At 48.9% G+C, this 24,915-nt stretch overlaps 1 protein-coding gene across 4 annotated transcripts in view; it reads right to left on the bottom strand.

Moving 5' to 3' along the window:
* Positions 1 to 24,586, bottom strand: part of LOC119160832 (uncharacterized) — a 221,062-nt gene extending 196,476 nt beyond the window's left edge. For 2 of the 4 annotated variants that reach the window (XM_075880728.1, XM_075880729.1), the window contains exon 1: positions 24,396 to 24,586. In XM_075880728.1, coding sequence (XP_075736843.1) covers positions 24,396 to 24,471 — 76 coding nt within the window. In that variant the 5' untranslated portion in view covers positions 24,472 to 24,586. The remainder of the gene's footprint in view (positions 1 to 24,395) is intronic. The other 2 variants (XM_075880731.1, XM_075880730.1) reach the window with 1 other exon arrangement.
* Between the last annotated feature and the right edge of the window lie 329 nt (positions 24,587 to 24,915).

Here is a 24,915-nt window from a genome sequence, read left to right as displayed (position 1 = left end):
AAATCGACGCCGTCAAACAGGCCGAATGGGTGCTCAGTTATTATCCCGTAAACGTTGATGTAGCTATTTCCTTTTAACTTTTGGCTCGTTCCAATGTCGTGGGGTCGCCCAAGAGTAGCGTTGTTGTGGTCGCACCGGCTTTGTTGTGCTCTACGAGGAAGCTTCGCACGAGGAAGCTTCCTACGAGTAGGGGGCTTCCTTCCCATACGAGGGGTGGTCTCTCAGGTAGAGGGTTGCCAACGGCTTTCCACGGCGCCGGACAGTCTGCGGGGGAGCTGCACTGCGGAAGCCCAAACGGACGTCGCGGTAGTTACCTGAGTGTTTTTGCTTTAGTTTAGGTCATTAGTCTTTAGGTTGACAGCAGTCCTCGCGGTGAAACTCGGTGGAGGCCCCCGCGCTTGCATGTGCCTGCTTGAATTCGTTTCACCCAATTTGAGTCGTCAACGGAGACGTTTGTATGGTGCTTTCCGGTTTGGTCTCCTGGCTGGCTCTCGGGATGCTGCGGGGAGTCACACGGTGGACGCCGCGAAAGCAGGTTAGTAAGTGCTGCACAGAGTTGCCCCAGTTATGTAGCGTACAAGTGTGCACAACGTCAATCAGAAGTGTTTCAGCCAAATCAATCAATTCAGGAGAAAGTCTATGGATCTGTTGTGTGCACGGGTAGATCCTGTCTGCATCGGCGACGAAGTAGCGACCAGAACACTACGCTACAATATATACAGAACCGAGCGACGCCTGCTTCTTTATCACTTGTCTCATCCACGATGTTTACAGAGTCGCTCAAGGCTCGCGCGCAAGCTTCCAAACAAACCATCGCACTGGCAACACTTCTGAGGTGGCCAACAGTCGCCGGAGTGGCGTCACTGCCGGCCAGGCAGCGCACACAATGGACCATGCCTGCAGGCTCACAGGCGACGCGCTCCACTTGCCGGCGGACGTCCAGTTACTCGCGAGCTGCCGCCGTGTGAACGCTCTTTTGTAGCCGTCCGCGGTTCCGACAAGATCGCGCACAAAAAGCGTACCCTCCCATACAGGAACGATATGACCCGTGCGTTAATTAGGTGCCCCGTGGCCGTCAGCATGCAACAGACGTACGCCAGGGTGCCTTACGAAAAACGCGGTGGCGTCCACGACCGAGAAGAAGGCGCCGTCGGTCAGCAGTACCCCACGGCCTGGGGATAAGACTCGGTGATCGGTGGGATCATGTCTCTCTGTGGTATAATGCTGTACTCACCAATATGTGCTGTGTAACAAACGTTCATCTAACGTCTAGCTACGTGCGAAATTACCAAACGCTTTGCCAGGTTGACGTCGGGAAAATCACGCTTTCATTCGAGGACAATTAAATCCTTAAATTTCTTTTTAAACGTTGTCAACGACTGTCAAAGTACGTGCTCTCGATTTCTCGGATATGTCTCATGGCTGTATCCTCTATCACAGGGTCCTTACAGTCACCTCATTCAGCCAGCAGGAGTCACGAAATTTGGGCCCGCAGGGGCCCGGGCAGTGGAAAAGGCAGATGTGAGGGCAGTTTTAGCGAAACGTTGTCTAACGTTGCAATTTCAAATGCCCTTCTCATATATCGTATATAGGTAATTTCTGAGGAGACATCTCGTTACTTTTCAGAACACATATTGATATTGATCTCTAGAATGATGGGACGCTGATTCTAAAATGTAGTTTTGTTTCGTCGTTATGCTTTAACACAAGTCGCTGAATGACGTGCTTCACGAGTCTCAAAAATGTTTGTGACCAGTCCCGTCTGTGTAGCTCATGAACATACTTATATGTAGAACGCCGACCATCATGTGACAAATGTTCCGCCAGGAACAGGCACGTGAGCCGTGTGTTGCGGGCCTCCATCGAGCTAGCTTTGCGGCCGAGTGCTGCACAATGTCGGAACGTCTACAGCTGGGGCCGACGTCGTATTCACCAATGGCCGAGTTGCAGACGTCCAGCTCGCGGTCAGAAACTCGCAAACCGGGTCGCACACAAAGAGCGCTCCAAGTTCCTCGTGTCGGACAACAGGTAGATGCAGCTTGTTTCGTGCCGATTCGCACGCGGTGCCGGGCTCTCCACGGGGGTTGGGAGCGTGTGGAAACAGCCTTGAGTTTCACATTTCCAAAGGCGCTGTATACCACTCGCATAATGCACGCTTTTAACACGCCCACCACGTGCAGCGGCTCGTAGCCATGCCATGTACGCCCGCCCTGTGTTTTAACGACACATTCAAAGCCTTGCGGAGACAAGCGACGCCCGGGACACGGCTAGCTGCATTGTGCGGGCTCGCCAAGCGTCCTTTGTCCGGACGTGACAGTGTGTCCCCCATGCATACGGTTGACCACACGCTGCTCTCTCTCCTCACTTGACGACACTCATTTCGACGGAATGCCAGAGAACAACGGAACAAGCAAAGAGCAGGCAGCGCCCATTCAGCATTCCGGGGTCACTATGATAAAATCTCGAGGAACCTACTGGCATATTAACATTCGAAGGCATTTACAGCAGATCTTAAGTAAACCATTACGAAGTACCCAATCTAACGAACAAATTTCCATTCCCAGGAATATTATAATAAATTTGAATCCTGTCATCAACCCCATTCAACAAAACTATGTTGGCAATGAGCCTGATTTCATTATTATTGTATAACTGCGATAAAAAACCTGCTATATATATTTTTAAACACTGGCACGGACGGGATTGCCATCCATGTGAGTATTAGAAATACCGTTAATATCCAGTCGCCTACAGCTCTCCGCATTGAAATATCTAGACCCAGCAGCTCCTCCCCCCCCCCCCCCCGTATCTGGCATTTTTCGCCTTTATATGCATCTTATTTTCTGTGCATTTTCGCAGGTGTATATTTTCTTAACAAAAAAAAAAATACCGATGCGATTCAAATCAATTTCAATCGGTTTGGAATGTCGGCATGAAACACGTCACTTCATTCGTCACTTATCACCATAAAGGTTAAGGAATTCACAAACCTGCAAAACGAGGTAAAATACCAACTTAAATATTCACTGTCATGTTTCGCAGTTAGTAACATCATCAATAGAATTGTGACACTGCTTGCATTTCTTTGAGCTATATGCAGTTCAGCTTACTTTGAGAATTCTAAAGGAATACTTATCATATTAAACTGATTCGACATCTATCTTAAGTAAGGGTCAACGAATCCCTTAATTGCTGTGAGCACTTGCTCAAACTTATTATGCAGGCCCAGGTCTGTTACGATGTCCCCAAAACGAAGTAGCGAGTGCGCAAGGCAAAACAATGCCAGCGCTAATATGGCTGTGATGCTGAGATTACGTGCAGGTATACACGAAGCTATACAAGAGAACACTACGTCTCAACTTCCTCAAAAATGCCAGCATACCCTACAGATGTAAGTAGCAGCGTATTTTTTTTTCTTCAACTAAACCACTCAATATGGCTTCAAGTTTGGATAACCGCTTGTTGCTAACGGCCCCTTCTAACGAATCGATGTTATTGTTTACGAGAAAAGTGCTCGGGCCATCCAGTCGACAGAACACGTCGCTTTTATATTCACTCGTCGTACATATCCCTCTTCTGGCAATGTGCCGGCTCCGTATATTGTATTAATGCTGCGAATGCATGCCATAAACACTCTCGCCCATGGTTGACGTGCATTCCCGGACTACCCCCGAGCGGGAAAAACCACTATGTGTCCGGCAGTTCATCTCGCAACTTTCATCGACACCTAGCGCTCCTCTATAGCTTTTCTAATGGCTCTGCGAGATGGGGTGGTGGGTACGTTATCATTGGCAAGGTGAAGCGTCGCAAACGACCTCCGGTTACGTATCCCCTCTCCGCTTTTTCTACGCATGAACGATGTCTCACGTCTTCTTTTTTCCCCGTTGGCGTATTGCTCTTGAGCGCACCCAACCCCGCCGCGGTGGTCTAGCGGCTAAGGTACTCGGCTGCTGACCCGCAGATCACGGGATCGAATCCCGGCTGCGGCGGCTGCATTTCCGATGAAGGCGGAAATGCAGGGCCGTGTGCTCAGATTTGGGTGCAGGTTAAAGAACCCCCCTCGAAATTCTCGGAGCCCTTCACTACGGCGTCTTTCATAATCCGTGGTTTTGGGGCGTTAAACCCACATATCAAAATGTGGGGCGCGCTCAAGGTATACTCGGCTGCCTAACCGTAGGCCGTGAAATGGAATCTCGGTTGCGGCGGCTGCATTTTCGATGGAGGCGAAAATGCTGTAGGCCCGTGTGCTTAGATTTCGGTGCAGGGTAAATAATCCGAGGTGGCAGAAATTTCCAAAGCCCTCCGCTACGGCGTCCCCCACAATCCTACGGTGGTTTTGGGACGTTCAACTCAATTTATCAATCGATCAACCAGCTCTTAAGCGTATGGCGGCCATGATATACTGACTGACTGACTGGCAGGTTTGTGTGAGCAAAATATAATCATAAAATAAGAAAACTAAAATAACAATCAATACCCTGCCTGCTGCACCGAAGTATTGCAGGTTACCGAATGAAAAAAAAAAACATGAATCGACCAAGCGTCAAATGGCAATTGTCAAGAAGAGAAAGAGAGACAAAAGTAAAGTAAAGAGCGCCACCACCATTGCCAACCACACCCAAGAAAACGAACGAGGAACTCAGTGACATATTGCAACAAAACCGTATAACACACTACACAAATAACTATTCGGGCTCAGTCATCACTTATTTACAAGTACAAGATTTTTCGTTCGTTTTTTTTTTGTCCATCTTGGTTTCCATTTTCCGTGCTGAATCTTTCTTGTCTTTTCCTTCGAGGTCCTTCACTTTCTTGTGCATCACAAACCATATATACTAAGCACCTACCGAGTCTTCGCGACAGAGAACGTGAAGGTCTGAGCGTCAGAAGCGAACAACCTATGAACTATCAGAAATCGGTATGTCATCTGATAGGCCACTGCCTTTTCTGTACACGCTCAAAAAAAAAAAAATAACACCACGCAAAAAGTGAATTGCGCCTCTTTGTCGTGTGTACTGGCCAACCGTAGATTATCACGAAAGCGTACTTCATCAGAAAACACGTCCGTGCAGTCGAGGAGCGCAGGTGAGTACGCATAATCGGGCAAAACACAAATTCTTCGTCCATGCGAAACACGTTGTACACACTAATATCACCGCCCAGCTTAACGCGGCGCCGACAATATACGCACAGCCGCCCCTGGTTCCACCGGGTTCTTAATATCAGATACGGTAAAGGTCGTTGATTGTGCGGTACAAAGATTGATTGAATTAAACGCCAAGAGCAATTAACTTTGTCGACCAGTTACTTCCCTGCCACGCCGTTCCCGCGGTGGTGGGAAGTGGGCTTTCCCACGATTAGAAGCGTATGTGCGAAGCATTATAAATCCACCAGCAGACCGAGCGCAGAGCTGTACACCCACCGAGGCGGTGCATACCCAGCCGCTACTGCCTGTGTTTCACTACTGCGATTCATTGAAGTCGCTGGTTTGATAAATGGTAGTTATATTCCAAGGGAAGAGGCACATATTTGAAACATGAAATGCAACGAGAGAAAACGCTCGCATACAGGTAGAAGGACACGCAGGACGATTAACAATAATTGCGGAGCCCCTATTACGCGGCGGATTCGTTAGTGACATAACTGAGAAGCTGTATAGGTAACGGCCAACCAAACAAACTTCTCCTTCCTTCGATAATCCGGCCGACACCCACGAAGTGCCAGAAAAACGGCGCGACTGTAGTTCTTTTAGTCTGCCAGTACGAATGAGCGAAGGTCAGAAGCGCTTTAGAAGTTTCAAAAGCAGGCACATTGTCTGAGGCTGCGAGCCGGAGCGCTCCATCCAGAGGGAGACAGTGTATTAATGTCTCGTTGGCGTGTCCTATTCCGGCCAATGTTCCCGGGCGGCATATAACGAACCGCATGCGTGAAAGCAATGTGACGTAACGGTGTTGGCTGCCTTAGCGGACACGAAATCGGCTGCATGGCCGCCTTCGCGTGACGCCTTTCTTTTGAAACGATTTACCTCGGGTTAAAGGCGTACCACACGGACCCTTTTAATGAAGGCTTCTGTTCAAAAGCCCACAATCGGCGACGTCGAGCGAGACGCCAGAGTGAGACGATAGAACTGATTTCAAATATGTAGTTCACTCGGACTGTCGGCCTTAGGTTGTATGTAGCAACAACCTTGGGCGTCAGTAGGTTTTTTTACAACCACCTGCAGTCGTAATGAAGGCTGCCGTTCATTACAGCAGCTTAAAAATCATTCCGCTCCCTAGCGATGTATGTTGTTGCGCACTCCGGTTTCACCTGAAGCATTATGCGCCGAGGCAATGACAGTAGCATGTGGCGGCCGACACCAGTCCTATAACCGGGTAGAGATTCTTTTTTTTCTCACTGAGGCCACCAGTATGGCCTTCTGTTATGAACATGCCATTTCTTGTCTCTCCACTGAGTTGTATGCCAACTTCTTGCGATTTTTATAAAGGGACACTAAAGCAAAACAGCACGTCCCTTCATAGACATAGCTTATTTTTTCAGAAGTATACTTTCCCGAAGTTCGCCATCATGATTTAACTATTAGAACAGTAAATAAAGGTCTGACATTAACATTCGAATTTTGTGCCGATACTTCAGTACGTTGAAATCAGCGCATGTGACTTCACGAATTTAAATGTACTTTTCCGTACTTTGCTACTACGTGAATGCAATTCTTTAGAGCTTGCTCATTAAAGAAATTTGATTTCTCAGAAAAGATTGTAATTCCTTTTTACCGACAAACCATTACTTACACCTACGCAGTGAAAATCTGTGACGTCACGGCAACTGATGCGTGAACTTCCGGGGCGTCATCGCTGCGCGCATATCCGTTTTTCGCATTTTCTACTTTACCAAGCGTCTCTCAAGGCTCGTGTGCTCATGGTACTGTGCACAGATAACTTACTAACGCGCAAGAATACCTTACTTACGGAAGTAAGAAAGAGATGTAAATTTTTGGGCTCGTTTCCTTTGTTAGACACCACATTATTGAGAACTTACGGACAACATGCCAACGAAAGTACAGGACATGTTATTAGAAGTAAATCTAATTTAATTGTGAAGAAGGAAATGTGGACGAAAAAGTAACTTGCTGTGGGCACGGACCGAACCTGGGACCTTCGAATAACACGCTCTACCAACTGGAAGCGCAGATTAACGCACTCACGTCTAAATGCACACATATACCACATTAAGTGAACGAGAGGCGGGACAGTGCGGGGTAGCCACCGTGGTAGCTCAGTTGGTATAGAGCATCGGGCACGTAATTCGAAAGTCGCCGGTCCGGTCCCTGTCCAGGGCAAGTTATCTTTTCGCGCACATTTCTTTCTTCACAAAACATTATAACTATACTTCAAATAACATCCCATGTACTTTCCGTGGTATCAATGTCTGTAAGCTCTCACGAACGTGTAACTCTTACTACTCTTCTTCGATGCCCCTCTAACGAACACGGGAGTCCCTGCGGCATCTACTCAGCCATTGGAAACGCTTGGTTAAATATGGAACGAACCGAGCGATCTCCACAGCGGACGAAGTGGTTGTGTCGATTTTGCTGATCTTGCTACACAAGCGACTCGTAGGGAGATCATTGAACCCAGTGCACTTCTGTTTTCGGCACACTCATTCGAAGCCCCTGTCGCCGAGCGGTCGCTGCACCAGGTCTGTCCACCATCGATCTCAGCCGGCTCTGACTCAGAGAGGAGCTTTATACCGAGCGGCCAAGTCGCTGTCACCGAGGCGCTGGTTGATTCATTCGGCGCCATGCACCGCAGACCCTCGTTACCACCGTCTGCATCGGATAATGAAGCTTTCATGACAGCTGTTGGGGTTTTTCGTTCGAAAACTACGATAATATTATGACGGACGCCGCAATATAGAGCTCTGGAAATGCCTATACCTCAACCAACCCGAGCCATGCGACACTGCATACAATATACCCCGAACGGTTCCTAAGCCCGGATTGCCCCCTGTGTGGCGGTTATGGGAACTTCGAGAATGCCCTGTAGGGCCGTGCCTTTGCCGGTCCCCCTTTGCACCAAGAGGAATTCAACAGGCTCATTAGGTTTTCAAGGGCTGACTGCACGGATTGGCAAACTCGCACAGTTTAATTAAACAATGACATAATTAGTGCCACTCGCTGTGAAGGCTACCTGGTAGAATGTGAATCCCATACGAAAACTAATGCCCCCAGTGAGCCACTGAATCCATATTGGAGACATTTGATCGCTGAATTTCGAGGCAAAGCCCGCATAAGATCAAAGATAAAGTGTAGTATCCGTAGCGGTGCTCTGAATTTATTACCTATATGAAACGGCAGTCGGAGATTGCGGCGCAGAAAAAAGCACCGAAATTCCTATCGTGCAGGATTCGTATCAATTACGAATACTTTTTTCTAAACTTCAAAAGCGTCCGGAACCGCGTCTCCGTTTAAGTGCACGACCAATTTCCATTGCTAGAGTGTGATATAAAATTATAAACCGTAATAATTGAACTATGACTGAGTAAAGAGGTAAAGTACGGCTTCTGGGGCAACAAACTGAATACACAGTTGCCATTGCGGCCGGTGATGGCAATTGGGTAACAGGCTTCGCAATTTGGTCATTGTTGGCGTTTCATTGGACCGTGGCTTGCCGAAACACGGCTAGCGGAAAACGCATGATGAGTAATTCTCCGTCACGTCGGAAGTGCCGCGCGTGCGTACAGGCCACAGCCATCGCGCTTGCACACGCGTCAACAGACGCTGCACATGCATGGCACAGCACGCATTAAACGGGGCCTCGCGTGACGAAGAAGCCCTCGCTCGCTACCATCCGTGCATATATGCGGGGAAAACGAGCATTGCGTCAAACAGCAGCGACACACCGGGAGAAGCGCGCGTGGATGATGATCCGTGCTTTGCGCTTCGGTTCCAGCAGCACCTGTTTTTGTTCTTTTTTTCATAACATATTTTATCGTTGTGCACAGGCACTAAGCGTATGGCTCGAAAGCACGCTCTCCTTTCCCGCTTACAGCGACATGTTCGATGACATGCCGCGGCCGCCACACTCCAGCAAAATGCTTTGATTGATTGATATGTGGTGTTTAACGGCCCGAAACCACCATATGGTTGTGACAGACGCCGTAGTGGAGGGCTTCGCAAATTTCGACCACCTGGGGTTCTTCAACGTGCAACCACATCTCAGCACACGGGCCTGCAGCATTTTCGCCTCCATTGAAAATACAGCCGCCACAGCCGGGATTAGATTCCACGACTTGCGGGTCAGCAGCCGAGTACCTTAGCCACTATAGGCCACCGCGGCGGGGCCAGCAAGATGGTTTGTGCCAGTCGGTTGACGTTCACTAAGTGCATTAAAAGTTGCAAGTTTCAGTGCGCTTAGCGCTGTCCCGTCTACTTCGTCTTGTATGGACAAGACGAAGTAGGCAGGACAGTGCTTACCAGCTGTTTTTGTAAGCGCTACAATGGCTACTTCATCTTGTCGAAGTTTCGACGCGATTGACAACAATTTCCTTAGTGAAGCCATACTTCATGCGAGCAAAAGAACACACACACTCATACACTCAAAACGGACACTAAATAAAAATTTTTTTCGTATCAATAATCTACTATTTCACAATACCAAATCACCACGCTTGTCTCGATATGACGCTTGGTCAGCATGACAACGCGCCAAAGCAAAATACGAGTATAGCGACACCACCTTGAAATTCCCGCATCAATCGCAATGACGTCAAACATTTCCACGGCGATTAAATTTTTTAATGAAGCCTTGACCTTAATTTCTCTCCTTTAATTTTTTATGACGTGAAACTCAAGAAAATATTGCTTTCACAGTACAGTTCGTCAACCCAACACGATTCACTGTGTCACTTTAGTGTCCCTTTGTGCGGACATCAAAGATGTTCGGTTCGCTCGAAACACTCCTGAGTCCACGACTACACGTGACATCCCTGCGAGCCATTTCAAATAAAAAAGGTAAACAGTCGCGACAAATATTTGCTTTTCCAGTTGCAATCAACAAAATGAAAGCTTCTCGTAAAGCGATGCCTCGAGAAAAGGAGCCAATTTTTCAAGACACGATCGTTTGGCGACCGCGCTATCGAAACAAGCTAGGCGATTCAGGCTGGTGATTTCAAAGCAAGTAACCCCCCCCCCCCCCCCTTAAAAAAAAAAAAAACCAACAGCGCTCAAGAAGCCTAACGGCACTCGTTTACTCGAGAAGCAATCCAGGGCTTATCTCGTGCATTACCGTTTTTTTGCTTTAAAAAGCAGCCATGCAAATGAAATACGTTATTATTACGTTAGAGGGTCATACATTGCTTTATACAGGTAATCCTAAAGTGAGCGTAACGCCAGACGCATTCTCTGTCACTTTTTGCGTGGTAGTGGCCTTTTGTATGCTATAGCACCCCAACTCAGTTTTTGTTTCGTTTTCGCGCGTCTATTTCGTTCTCCGCTTTCTTTCTCATCTTTCTTCCCCATTCTCCCATTCCTTAGTGCAGGGTAGCAAACCGGATGCTCCAATTTATTGTTATTCTCTCTGCCTTTTCTTTATTTTATTCTCTCTCTCTCTCTCTCTCTCTCTCTCTGTCACTTTGAGCAATGGCCAGTAACGGAAATCATGCACCTGCACGTGTTCTTCCCTTTAAGATTTCGGCTAACCTCACTTGTATATTTTTAGATGCGAAGCTTCTTTTGCTCGAGATCAATCCGTTGTGCGGCGTGACCACCCTTACTGCGCATGTGCGTCCCCTCCCCCTCTCCTACCCTACGCTCCCCCTTCTCTCCTCTCGCAGCGCCGACGCAGGCAGCGTCTCCTGACGAATGTCTTGATTAAAAAAAAACGACTGCTCTCGCTGCACGACCGTTCACTGGCCAACCAGTGTTCATAGACGCAGGATCTTGACCCCCACGGTAGTGCCGGTAGGACATTTCTCCGGTGCGTTGTTGAACAATAAAATAAAAGTTCACAGCGTCGGGGTTAACTAAAAGCGGACTGCGGTTTTCGGTGTCCAATCGGGGACTTCTGCCTCTCATCGCCCATTATGAGTGATTGGCACGTTTCAGTAGGAAACACCAGTCTATCACTGCGTTCGTAGCACCTCTCCTGGTTTCTCTCTTGCGCCATGCCGCGATGAGCGCCAGCGTCAACGCCGCGGCCAGTGCGAGCGTTAGTGCTCGCTGCTTCGCATCACAAATGGTTCCCTTTAGCGGTAGATGGCGTAATAGTGTTTTATTCATGCCCCATTTTAGACCTAGTGGGTTGTGGTAGGAGGGGTTGCATTCACTTGTGCGGTCTTAATAAACACGATGTTTCACCTTAGCGCAGGTGAAATGACGTAACCACTACCAGCTCTGTATGCACCGCATGTGTATTACACACAAAATGCGTATATGCGCGTCAGGCGCTCGTGGTAAAGGTTGCACTGAAAAAAAATGAGCTCAATGCATGGAATCGCACTCAATAAGGCCACAGCTCATACATACACTTATGCCTTGCTCTCAATGCCTTCTTGACGAGTGGTATCTAATTACTGGGGGGAACGACGGCATAAATAGGACAGCGTCCCTTCTCAGCGAAAGAAGGCAAAAACGATCCGAGACCTCTTCGTTCGTTTTGAAGTCGTCGTCCCGGTCACAGTCGAAAGGGTGGCGGACATATCGTCCATGCGAAGCACAAACAAAAGTTATACGGCTGTTGGACGTCATTAAATCGCGAGAAAAAACGAAAAAAAACGCGCCCTTTAAGACTGAATCTTTCCTAATAAATAATGGAGATGTTCGGGATTGCGCTGGGTACACCGATTGATAAATTAGAGCATGTAGCTGCCAATCCAGTTTGTTACTATTAATGACCAGCAGTCACTTAGTCGGCACGTTGCATGCCCATGTACATTTCTTCTCGATTTCGACTAGATGTCCCCAACACCCGTTCGTGCCTTGACCCACTCTACTCTGTTCTTGTTCCTGAATGCTACACCAATAATTTTCCTTTCCATTACTGTGTCGTCCTCAACTCAAGCTAATGAAAAGTAACAGACTGCATTCCAAGGTATGACAAGCTCGTGAGAGGGAGGGGGAATAAAGTTACCTAGGCAGATGAGATTAAGTTGTTTGAGGGAATAACGAGGCTGTAGGAAGCAAAGGAGCAGGTAGACTAAGGAAACATGGGGTCTTTGCCATGCAGTGGGCGTAGTGAGTATGATGTTGATATAACTGTCAACAGAATCCTGATTAGTAAGAAAAATCGTGATTTCCGCTTAACGTGGCAAATGCCGAGAGACCCCTTGTGTTCAGAGATTGTGCATCACAATGTCCAAGAATTTTTCCCCATGTGAGCTTCTTTTTTTGCATGGAGGGGGGGGGGGGGCAATCGTCGACTTTGGAATTGCAAGCAGCATCACTTCATCGATGTCCATTTGTTCACGATGCTTGCTCGCGCAACATTCTCACTGTGCGACTAAGCTAACAGCGAGCAGAAGCATTCCGATGCGGTTTACATGAACAGCAGCGGTGCAATGTGTCCGAGGCATTGTCAGATTTTTATGATTGGCCGTGCCAGCAATATGATGCGTCCACATCAGGTCACCTGTAATATCGACAGCCTTACCAAAACATCACATGTTGTAGATACTTTCAATTTGGTTAATATTTTTTTTTATTTCCCGCGATTCATGCTCGTCCGAAATGTTTGCTTCATCCAATTCTCGCAGCGATATATCAAAGCCGTCCACTTGAGCACTCGTTGAGGCAAAACAGTCTGAGGGCCACGATTCAAGCTGCTGCACGTAGGCATGGCTATAGCGGAAACGAGCATGTAAACAAGTAAGTAAACAAGATTTCCGCAAAAGAAGAGGGGAGCAGGTCCGATTTTTCTCGTCGAACCGTAGCGGAAAACACGCGTTGGAGGCAGTCTCTGTTTCAGCTGTAACAGAGGCTGCGAGGAATGCGGGGGATCACACGCGGAAAAGCGCGGCAGCGTGACTCATGCAGAGCCTGACAGCGAGCACGTTCCGACAACGTCACCTGTTTATTTTTTCCAATTTCTTTTCACATCATCGCCTCCATATTCCACAGCCGCAAGGTTTTCAAACGCGGCACTCGAAGAACAGCGAATTAAGACTTCCCATCTCGGCTATGCTGCGCAGTCAAGGTGTTTGAAGGGCAAAGCATCTGATGTGGTCTACCCTTGTTGGTAATCCCACACGAGGCGCCCTAATGTTGCCTCGGTGTACCATATGGGAAATCAGCGTGTTACGTAACTGCTGTGTGTGTTTGTCACGTAGGGGTATATGGGGAACAAAACTGGACGTTCTGCTTAAATGACAAGCGCTTTCATGTAAACCAGGCGGGGACCACGATCTGGTGCTTGCGACAATGCCACGGAGGCACTCCTAAGTTCTCGTAGAGCAGTGCTTATAGTAAACTGCTGCCTACATTCGAATTTTGGGCATGCCATGTGTCCTTATCGGTTACAAATAAATAGAAAAAGAAACAATGAAGGACGACGTATGACACAAAAAGGTTCTTGAACTTTTGCAATGCCTGAGAGCCCTTGCGACCGCCTGTCACGTGTGCCTGCGCACACTGTGTGAGCTTCTTCGCTTCTTCTCGCATTTAAGACGTGACCAACCTGCAGGGTGGACAGCTGGGCCCATTCTCTTTAGCCTGTATGATCGCTTTTCGACACCACTTGTGCCCTCAAATTACGACACCCTGAGCCGCTGAATCAAGGCGCGTTCCTCACGCGAAAACGTGTCACTGTGGCGGATGGGCACCAAATACAGGTAACATTACTGTCGTAGGTGCGTTTTTTTCGTTGCCCAGCACGATTCTCCAACAATACGGCCCGCATAGTGTTTGGTCGAAATATTCCCTTACGAAATCAGTTAGCGTAAGACGTTTTTGTGCATACGAGCCCACTTCTCTTACCGCCAAAGCATTACTATACTTTCGCAGAGGTAAAACCCGCATGAAAGGAACAAATCGATGGGGATTTGAAATCAGGGCTTGTATTCACGAGGAAGTCTTATGATAAAATTGTTCGTAAGAGAAAAGTTGAACCAATGCTGATGCTGCACTTATCCTTAGCGATGTCAACTGGCCAATGGTGATGGGGAGCATTTGTGAACAAACGAGGACCTTGGCAAAAGCATCAATTAGTGTATACGTAAAGAGAAAATTCGATTTGATCAACACCAGCTTTATAGGCTGCGTGGGAAATACTAGTTTGCCTAGGCACCGTATCTGACCTGTCGGGAGGCTTCCGTATAATACAGTCATTCGTCGCTGAATAAGCCATTCGTCGCTAATCACGTCGTCCTTCCGCGGGACAACGCCTGTGTTGCTGAAAACTTGGGAATTCAACCACCCGCGGTCAGTGCGCTACGCCGCGGCGCCCATTCAAAAATGGGCCCTGTGTGTAGCGTATTTAGGTTCGCGCGTGCGACCTCCTTACAGGCCGGAACGTCTGCTGTAGTTCCGGCTTAAGACGTCATTGGGAAAAATAAAACATCGCGTCGAAAGACGAATGAAACGTAAAAAAAAACGCTCGTTTCGTATCCAGCCGTCCTTATCGACGCAAGCACTCACTTAGTGCACTCCGCAGGCGTCACAGTGAAGCGTTCCATTTTGCCAAAATCTCCGTGTAATGAGCAATATAGGTGGTCTTGTCATCGATCACCGCTATTTTGCACATGGTATGGTGATGAATTTCATTATTCGTAAATGCGAGAGTCCGCACACCATCCTCTAAGCAGGCTAACGTTGAAACACCATCCAACGAAGTATACGTATCTTATCATCTAGAAGGAAACAATGAATCAAGTCACGTTTGAGGCTTTATCAATTGATTGATTGATATGTGGGGTTTAACGTCCCAAAACCAGCATATGATTACGAGAGACGCCGTAGTGGAGGGCTCCGGAAATTTAGACCACCAGGGGTTCTTTAACGTGCACCCAAATCTGAGCACACGGGCCTACAACATTTCCGCCTCCATAGGAAATGCAGCTGCCGCAGCAGGGATTCGATTCCACCACTTGCGGGTCAGCAGCCGAGTACCTTAGCCACTAGACCCCCACGGCTGGGCTGAGCCTTTATCAAGGGGAATTCATTATGTTTCTTGTTGCGCGAGCCATCCATGGAGATCGTCCATCAGTCAAACATGGGTCCATCCCGAAGGCAATGTAGCACTCCGTGCGCTGCAGAGAGTTTCAGCGGACTGGGAAAGAAGGATGCAGTCGAATGAGAACGGGAAGGTAATTTAATGCGTGTCTCTCACACTTTGTCTTGCAAAAAAGTCTTAATGGTGTTACATCCCAAGAACAAAATATGATAATGAGAGACACTCCAGAGATTTGGACCATGTGATGTTCTTTAACGTGCACCGACAGAGGACGCGGACCGCTACCGTTTAACGTATACATCGCAATGAGACAACCGTGGCCGGGATCTAACCCGCGACCTTGGGCCAACAGCTCGGCAGCCTATAACCACCAAGACGGCAAAGGTGTCTCGTCCCCGACACTTGCATAACTCAATGCATTGACGGAGTGTGAGATTTGACATGCGGCAAAAGTCTCTAGCCCCTTCAATGTCCCGCACAATTCCGAATGTAATTTCGCGGTGCTAAATGCTCGCACTGGTTGAACATTCACGAAGACAGGGGAACTGCTCCATCTGGAACATCTTGCGACTGAGCTTGCGCAGCGTGACAGACTCTTCGCCGCGCTAATTCTGTGTCGCGTGGGCGGACGCAATTGGGTCACCGGATCACTTTTCGCCTACGGTATACGTCTGTTGCATTTTTGCAGTGCGCACAGAGACGAGAAACAGTGAAGCTAACTCAAGGACAGGACTGCTGCGTGGAGCACGCTGTTGTGCCTCGCCCAAGTTCCACGTGGTCTTCGCGGCCTGCTGGCACCTGGCAGCTGTTGATGAGTCAACCCTGCACCGGGACGGCGACGGACGCGGACAATCTGGAAAAACCACGTCGCCGGCTCCTCTTGACACAAAAGTCGTTGGCCAAGCTTTTGTCAGCCGCCGAGAGCAACACTCCGAAGCAGCGTCGACCCAGCAGCTGTACGGGGTATTCTGCCTTGCTTGAGTCAACCTGGCTGCATCAGGGAGCGACTTTGCGCATGGGATTCCACGTCATCTCACTGTGGTGCCACGCTGGCGCGTGGGGTCTCCCTCACCAAACAGCGAACTGGGCATGTCTTGCCCCTTTCCTAGGTTCAGAGGGAGGCGGGGTTTGGCTTTCCCTCTTCGGGGACGGAGAGGAAGACGACGATCTCATTGGAGTATCCTGCGCATAAATTTTCTTTGCAAGGGATCTTGGGAAGGCGGACGATGTATAAAAACGCTAGCGCAGAGGCGCTCGGGTGTGATTCTCTTTTCATGTTGTACCACGCTACCATGTAAATACTGTATATAAACATTTTTTTTCTCCTTCTCCGGCTTCTCTACTCGTCCTCTCCGGGGACTCGGATGGCCCGAGTCCGCACCACGCTACCCAAAGGCGCAACAGTGGCTGGCAGCTTATGGGATTCGCCTGCGTCGGCTGCATCGAAGTGGTGAGTGCCGCGTGTTTGCTCTTCTTTTCGCCAGACTCGTTAGCGCAGATGGTCGGTAACGTGGTAGGGTGATTTTGGTAAATTTTGATTCACAGACCAAGAATTGGGTGGCTCGTGGGCAAAATTACCTTAGAAGAGAAACGGTGTGCATATCTAAGATGGAGAAGTTTAAGGTCCAAGAACTCCTCGAAATTTGTCAGGAGCTGAATATTTCGGTCGGCTCGGTTAAAAGAAAACAACAAATTTTGGAGCACTTGGGAAAAGAGGAAGTGAGTTTAGAAGAGGCCATTGAGGCCAGAGAAACCATTTTGGCAAAGAAAGAGGAGCGTGAGCGCTTAGCCCGTGAACAAAGAGAGGAGGAAATAAGGAGGGATCGCGAGGATAAAGAACATGAAATCCGTCTGAAAGAACTGGAGCTTCGTATGTCCGTGGGAAATCAAAATTCAGGGGGTGGAGAATCAAAGATAAAGGATCTAATCCACACCTTCAAGGCGGGTGACGACATTGCATTATACCTCGTGCATTTTGAGCGAGCATGCGAAAATGCAGGGTTTAGTAGGGAGACTTGGCCACAAAAACTGATATGCGTACTACCAGGCGAAGTGTCCGATGTTATCGCAAGAATGAATAAAGAGGACTCCGAGGTGTATGACAGGGTAAAGGCTGCATTACTACGAAAATGTCGCCTATCGACAGAGGCTTTCCGCCTGCGGTTCAGGCACTCTAAGAGGGGCAACGAATCTCATTCAGACTATGCCTACCAAATTAGAGCCAACTTTGAAGAGTGGCTCAAAAGCGCGCAAGTCTATGGCAACCATGACAAGGTCATTGAGTTGATGGTACTTGAGCAGTTTTACCGGGGAATTCCCGAGGAGGTAAGGCTCTGGGTGCAGGATAGGATGAAAGACGTAGACATGAACAGGGCAGCAGAACTCGCCGAAGATTACTGCTCACGCCGTAGTCTCCGCAATACACCACGAACTTCGGAAAAAAATGAAAAGGTAGAAAGCTGGTCGGGAAACCAGGGACGCAAGAGGTTTGCAAGAAATAACTGGAAACCCGAAAATTCCAAGTTATTAGACAATCAGCAGGGAAAGGACAGTGAGGGGACTAAGGCGGCACCTTCATCAGGTTCAAAGGCGCCTGGTGACATAGCGCATGCGTTAGAAGCGCGGAAGCCAGTTGTTTGCTACAGCTGCGGAGAAAAGGGCCACATGGCCAGGAGCTGTAAGAGGCACATGGCATTTGCCACAATTCAGGAGTCAGAGGATAGCTTAAAGCTGTTGAAGCCTTACATGAGGACACTCTCAGTGAACGGCCGAATGTGTAGGGTATTGAGGGACTCGGCGGCCACAATGGATGTAGCGCATCCAAGTTGCGTATCTTCCGAAGACTATATAGGAGAGTGTGCCTGGATTCGGCAAGTGGCAGAAAAGCAAAGCGTCTGCCTACCGATAGCGAGGGTTGTAATCGAGGGCCCTTTCGGCCAATTGTGTACGGAAGCAGCAATTTCAGCCAACCTTCCGGAGCACTTCCCTTACCTATTTTCAAATAAGTCTGAGGAAATGTTAAAAACACGTGGAGAATCATTTGCCACCGAAATAGCTTGCATGGCCCTTACCCGTTCGAAGGCGCGCGAGCTGACGCAACAGCTGAGCAGCTCACCCTCTGGGGAACAGACGTCCGAGGGCAGTGTAGGAAAACCTGAGGTAGTTGCGACGGAAAATGAGTCTGCCATGCGAGTTGTCGAGACGGAAACTGGGGCTATGGTCGACAACAGCGAGGAAATATCTCTAACGCCCGAAAACGAGGACTTGGTGACAGGCTCGGTGTTAACACCCGCGTCCACCAGTTGGTGTCAGCTAGCCAGAACCGACCGTGCAACGCTAGTGGTCGATCAAAAGGCGGATCTCGCACTCTCTATGCTGCTAGATGCCATACATAAGGAAGGTAACTCTAGGAAGAACGTTTCGTTCTACACCCAAAACGAGGTGTTGCATCGCAGGTATGAGAACGCTAAAGGGCGGGTCTACAACCAAGTGGTAGTTCCACTAAAATACCGGCGGAACATTCTCGACCTGGCCCACAGCAACGCCTGGGCGGGCCACTTAGGTATAAAGAAAACGAAAGCTAAGCTGGCTCAGGAGTTCTACTGGCCCGGGTGCTGGAAGGATGTAGAGATGTTTGTCCGTGGATGCGACACTTGTCAGCGGATAGGAAAATCAACAGACAAATGGAAGGCACCAATGAAACTAGTGCCAATAGTCACAGAACCCTTCCGTCGGCTCGTGATTGACATCGTGGGGCCTCTGCCTCCATCTAAATCAGGATATCGGTACGTCCTGACCGCGCTGTGCGTTGCCACCAAGTTCCCGGAGGCAATCGCACTGAAAGAGTTGAGTTCAGTATGCGTGGTGGACGCATTGTTGTCTATTTTTTCTCGGGTGGGTTTTCCCTCGGAGATACAGTGTGACAACGGAAGTGTGTTCACAAGCTGCCTTACGACTACATTCCTAGAACGCTGCGGGATAAAAATCGCGCATAGCTCTATTCACCATCCACAGTCGAACCCTGTGGAACGCATGCACTCGGTCATGAAACGCGTTTTGCGAGCTTTGTGCTTTGAGCATAAAAGTGACTGGGAGGGGTGTATACCAGCTGCGATGTTTTCTCTGAGGTCGGCCCCACACGAGAGTACGGGTTTTAGTCCGGCTGAACTTGTCTACGGCAGGAACTTGAGAGGTCCGCTGCACTTAATACGAGAGTCATGGACGGGATATGGGGAGGACCCTAATGTGGTTTCCTATGTACTGGATTTATTGGGGCGACTGGGGACTACACGCGAAGTGGTGGAGAGCAACATGCGCGCAGCACAGGCGCTTTCCAAGGCCCGTTACGATAAGTCAGCTCGAAAGCGAGTCTTTAGAGTGGGCGATGAGGTGATGCTGTTGTGCCCTTCAAAAAAAAACAAGCTGGACGTACAATGGGAGGGACCAGCGACAGTGTTGTCAGTGCTTTCAGACACCAACTACGAGGTAAAGTGGGGCCGGAAATGCCCCAAAGTGTATCACAGTAACCTAATGAAACCCTACATGCGACGAAAAGCAGTAGTAAACCTTGCACTCAATGTTCCTGAGGATGAGGGCGCGGAAATCCTTTGTCTTTCCGATGGCACGGTCAACAGCACATTGTCCGATAGGGTAGACACAGGGAACACCCTAAGTAAGGCTCAAGAGGAAGATTTAGAGCTTTTAGTACAGGAATTCGCTACCGTTTTCTCCGAGAAGCCAGGCAAAACGGATGTGATTAAGCACGACATTGAGCTGACGGTTAACAAGCCGATCAGCTGTAAGCCGTATCGGGTGTCACCTAGACAGAGAGAGATACTAGAGGCCGAAATTCGCCGCATGATCGACCTAGGTGTTATCATCGAAGCAGACAGTGATTTCACCTCGCCTTTGATTTTGGTTGAGATTCCGGGCCGTGATCCAAGGCCATGCGTGGACTATCGCCGCCTGAACTCTGTAACAGTCGACCAGACTTACCCTATTCCTAACATTGAAGAGAGGGTAGAGACAGTGTCTAAGGCGAAATACATTTCTACGTTAGACCTTGTTAGGGGGTATTGGCAGGTCCCTTTGACAGAGCGCGCGAGTCGATACGCTGCTTTTATCTCACCCCTGGGCACTTTTCGTCCTTTGATGATGAGCTTTGGGCTCAAGAACGCGCCGTATTGTTTCAGCCGCCTGATGGATAAGGTTCTCCACGGGCTCGAGAAATTTGCGCTGCCTTACCTAGACGATGTGGCGATATTTTCGGACAAATGGGAAGACCATGTTGAACACCTTCGGATGGTTTTGGAACGGGTCAAAAATGCAGGTCTTACGGTAAAGAGAGAGAAATGTCATTTGGGCTGTGCTGAAGTAAGCTATTTAGGGCACATTGTAGGAAATGGGCGTCGTCGACCGTCCGAACTCAAGGTAGCCGCGGTGGTCGGTTATCGTCGTCCCAGCACTAAGACCGAGATGAGAGCATTCCTCGGCCTCACAGGTTACTATCAGCATTACGTCCCGAATTACTCCGAGATTGCCAGCCCTTTGACAGATAGTTTACGCAAGACCGAACCTGTGAACATTCAATGGGACTCTAAAAAGGAAGACGCTTTTCAGAAGCTGAAGCACGCATTGAGTGAGAAACCCGTCTTGAGGGCACCGGATTTTGCAAAACCTTTCACTATTCAGTGTGATGCAAGCGAACGCGGTTTAGGAGCAGTGCTATGTCAGACGGACCAGAGTGGAGAGGAGCGGCCGGTTTTGTATTTGAGTCGCAAATTGAGCAGCAGGGAAGAGGCTTATAGCACTTCGGAAAAAGAATGTGCTTGCATTGTTTGGGCCGTACGAAAACTAGGCTGCTATGTTGCTGGCTCTAAGTTTATTATAGAAACTGATCACTCTCCACTAACCTGGTTACACCAAATGTCACCTAAGAATGGTCGTTTGCTCAGATGGAGCATAGCACTGCAGCAGCACAATTTCGAGGTGCGCTACAAGAGAGGTGGCCTTCATACAAATGCAGACGCCCTAAGTCGAGCGTTTTGACTCGTCAAAAGACGCGGAAGGTTTGTTTGATTTTTTTTGTTTACCTTTACCTAGTTTATGTGTACTTTTTTTTTCAATGTGTTACAGTGAGGGCGTAGAGAAATTTTTCACTGACTCCCTCGTTGTCCCGAGCTCTACAGTTTGCTTGTTTAGCTTGATTATAATGTTATCTCGATTCCAAATGGAGTTACGTATGAAAGAGTTACTGGACACTTGTCCCGATTGGTATGCACATTGTGTCCTTGAGCTTAAGTTATTAAGATAAGATGTTTGCTTTGTAAAATCGGAGGCCTGGCGATGAGAGTGGCGTGCACGCGGTGCTTGTCGCATTGTGTGTGGCTGACAAAGGTCGTTTCTTGGAGCTTGTCACCCACTTTTCACCGAAGCGGGGCGCAGAGGCCAGCTCTTGGAGCATTCCAGTTTGACCAGGCCCTTCGAGAAAGCAAGAGCCTTGCCGGAACGTCGCCGACATCGACCCGGCCGAGCTGCATGGAACAACTCGACCTCCCGATGTATCATCTGGCGGCGGGGGTGCTGTTGTGCCTCGCCCAAGTTCCACGTGGTCTTCGCGGCCTGCTGGCACCTGGCAGCTGTTGATGAGTCAACCCTGCACCGGGACGGCGACGGACGCGGACAATCTGGAAAAACCACGTCGCCGGCTCCTCTTGACACAAAAGTCGTTGGCCAAGCTTTTGTCAGCCGCCGAGAGCAACACTCCGAAGCAGCGTCGACCCAGCAGCTGTACGGGGTATTCTGCCTTGCTTGAGTCAACCTGGCTGCATCAGGGAGCGACTTTGCGCATGGGATTCCACGTCATCTCACTGTGGTGCCACGCTGGCGCGTGGGGTCTCCCTCACCAAACAGCGAACTGGGCATGTCTTGCCCCTTTCCTAGGTTCAGAGGGAGGCGGGGTTTGGCTTTCCCTCTTCGGGGACGGAGAGGAAGACGACGATCTCATTGGAGTATCCTGCGCATAAATTTTCTTTGCAAGGGATCTTGGGAAGGCGGACGATGTATAAAAACGCTAGCGCAGAGGCGCTCGGGTGTGATTCTCTTTTCATGTTGTACCACGCTACCATGTAAATACTGTATATAAACATTTTTTTTCTCCTTCTCCGGCTTCTCTACTCGTCCTCTCCGGGGACTCGGATGGCCCGAGTCCGCACCACGCTACCCAAAGGCGCAACAACGCCGCGAATGGATTGCACGTTCCTCGCGGCCGCCTTTCGCTCCCGCATTGCCACACATCCTCCTGGAATCGGTTCACTAGCTTCCCTCTAGGCGGTAATTCAGTCGAAGATGACATTATTGCTTAGCTATTTCATATTTAGGGGTGCAGATCATGAAGCCAAGGAGGGTACAGAGAGCGTTAATTGTACTGCTTTTAGGTGCATTGTAATATTTGTGGTATCGATGTCAAATGGACAAAAAGACATCTTGCCGCTGGCGGGAACCGAACCTGCGACCATTGAGTCGAAGTTTGACTTGACTGTCTTCTCATGTATATACACGAACGTAAAGTGGACCTTCAGTCCGAAGGTCACAGGTTCGCTCCCTGTCGACGGCGTTTTCGTTTGAATTTTTCACATATATACCACAAATGTTACGATACACCTAAAAACAGTAAAATTAACGCTCCCTGTACCTATACCTAACGCACTCATTATGGAGAACATTCGCTAGTTCACAACGGCCAGAGTACGATAGTCAAACAGAAGACATAGGACTGTTTGTGTTCCCGGAACTTGCGTGTTAATACGAGAGCGATTAAAATGCACTTTTGGAACGATTCAAAGTCAGCTAGCGTTTCTATGAGCACTCGGTTAATGCACGACTCAGAGAAAAGGCATTCCGAGCGATAATTACAGCGAGGCAGGTTTTGTGGAGCAACGCATGCATTCCATGCCCGACCCAAGCCTGACTAGACGTTACGTGGGCAGCAGGGAAACACACCGAGGGGGTCTCTTATTCTACTCGTAGCTCACGCGGATCGCAAGATGAGCGCGCGTCCCCAATGCACGGAATCGCTTGTCATAACCGTGTTTCATACGTTTTAGGACTTTTGCCTTTTACCAGCGCAGACGACCATCAACTACGCACATTTTCGGCGCCGTAGTGTGAGTAAGCAATACATGTTTTGTTGTTTTTTTTTCACATACAATTTTGTTGAATTACGACCTACCTTATCACGCGTTCTTGCAATATTATTTCCTCAGTGAGAATTAAACCGTAATGACTCACGCTAACGACAATTAACGGTCAAACGTCGTTCAAATGTATTGCTTCTGCGAGCTTCTGCTCGCACGAATGCTCTGATCTAAGCAAAGAAGAACGAGCGCACAAACGCAAAATGATGGACCCGTTCACTCAACCATCAAGTGACGGCATTGGGGTGAACCTGTTCTCTTTCTACATGGCAGAAAGGAGCTGATTAACGAGAAAACGACTCTTACCGGTCTTTTGCACGTAGCAAAATCTAGCAATCGACTGTGCGTCTACCTTTCATTCTCATCTTTGACACATCCGCAGGCGTACTTGTGAACATATTTAAGCATAACGCATGCACCAAAGCACTGGCACGCGCTAAGTTATCCCTTTACTGCTATTATTTCTGGTATGCGAAACGAGCCATGTATCGTGTTAGATTGATAATATATATATATATATATATATATATATATATATATATATATATATATATATATATATATATATATATATATATATATATATATAGGCAAATGGAAGATATCGGCCAGCCAACAAAGGTTATTAACAACGGTATTTTGTGCAAGGTACAGAGTAGTTGCGTTCACGATATGCATCAAGACTGCATTAGACTGCAGATCCAGCGCGCACTGCGCATTCTTTTCTGCTGACTGTATTGCCCTTGTGATCGAAATAGCGCATCTGCTAAGCGAATTGTCACGCATGAGAAAAAAAAAAGATATTTTAGAATAAATAAACAGCCTTCAACGCAGTGCTATCGGACTGAGTCGTCGCTGTCACTCGATCGGAGCTGTCAGTTCCGACGTCTGCGGATTCCTCTGCTTGCTCAGCAAACGATTACGCAGACATTTTTGTAAAGCAAAAGCACGACTTCTTGCGGGCTCACTCCGAGACAGACATACTTAAAGAAACTGAATATAGTAGAACAAATAGAAAGTACGTCGAGAAACTCACGGATCAGTCGATGGGTGAAATCCGCGGAAGACGGCTGGGTCACGCAGTTCAAGCACCCGCGCAGGCGTCTATTCATCCAGATTCGACGCGTAGGCGCAACGGGGCTCCCTTTGAAACTACCACAACACGCCCGCGTGCGTGTGACGACAGCACCCACAAACCAGAAACACACGCTGCCGAGCGGCGAGACTGACGGCCACCGTCTGCTGCAGCGGGAATCCGAGAGCCTCCGACGGCGTGGCCCCCTCGCACACCGTCGGCGAGGGGAGAAAGGCACGTCGTCACCGCCGGCGCCACCTGGATGCTCTCCCAGCCAACCTGTACTTTCGCCTCTGCCGGCCTTTCGCTGCTCAGTGGCTGCCGCGGTATGTGCGGCGCCGCCGCACCAGCTGTTGTTTCACTTGGCTGGTCTTCGCCCCGTTGTCGAACGCGAGCGCCGTGCTTTACTGGCACTCGCTGGTCGGCGCTCGATCTGCTGCCCGCGTGGTGTTGGAGTCAACTTCGAGGCTCACCCCCCACA

Source organism: Rhipicephalus microplus, chromosome X (genome assembly GCF_043290135.1).
Source record: "Rhipicephalus microplus isolate Deutch F79 chromosome X, USDA_Rmic, whole genome shotgun sequence".
In the NCBI taxonomy this organism is placed as follows: Eukaryota; Metazoa; Arthropoda; class Arachnida; order Ixodida; family Ixodidae; genus Rhipicephalus; species Rhipicephalus microplus.
This window is presented reverse-complemented; position numbering and strand designations above follow the sequence as displayed.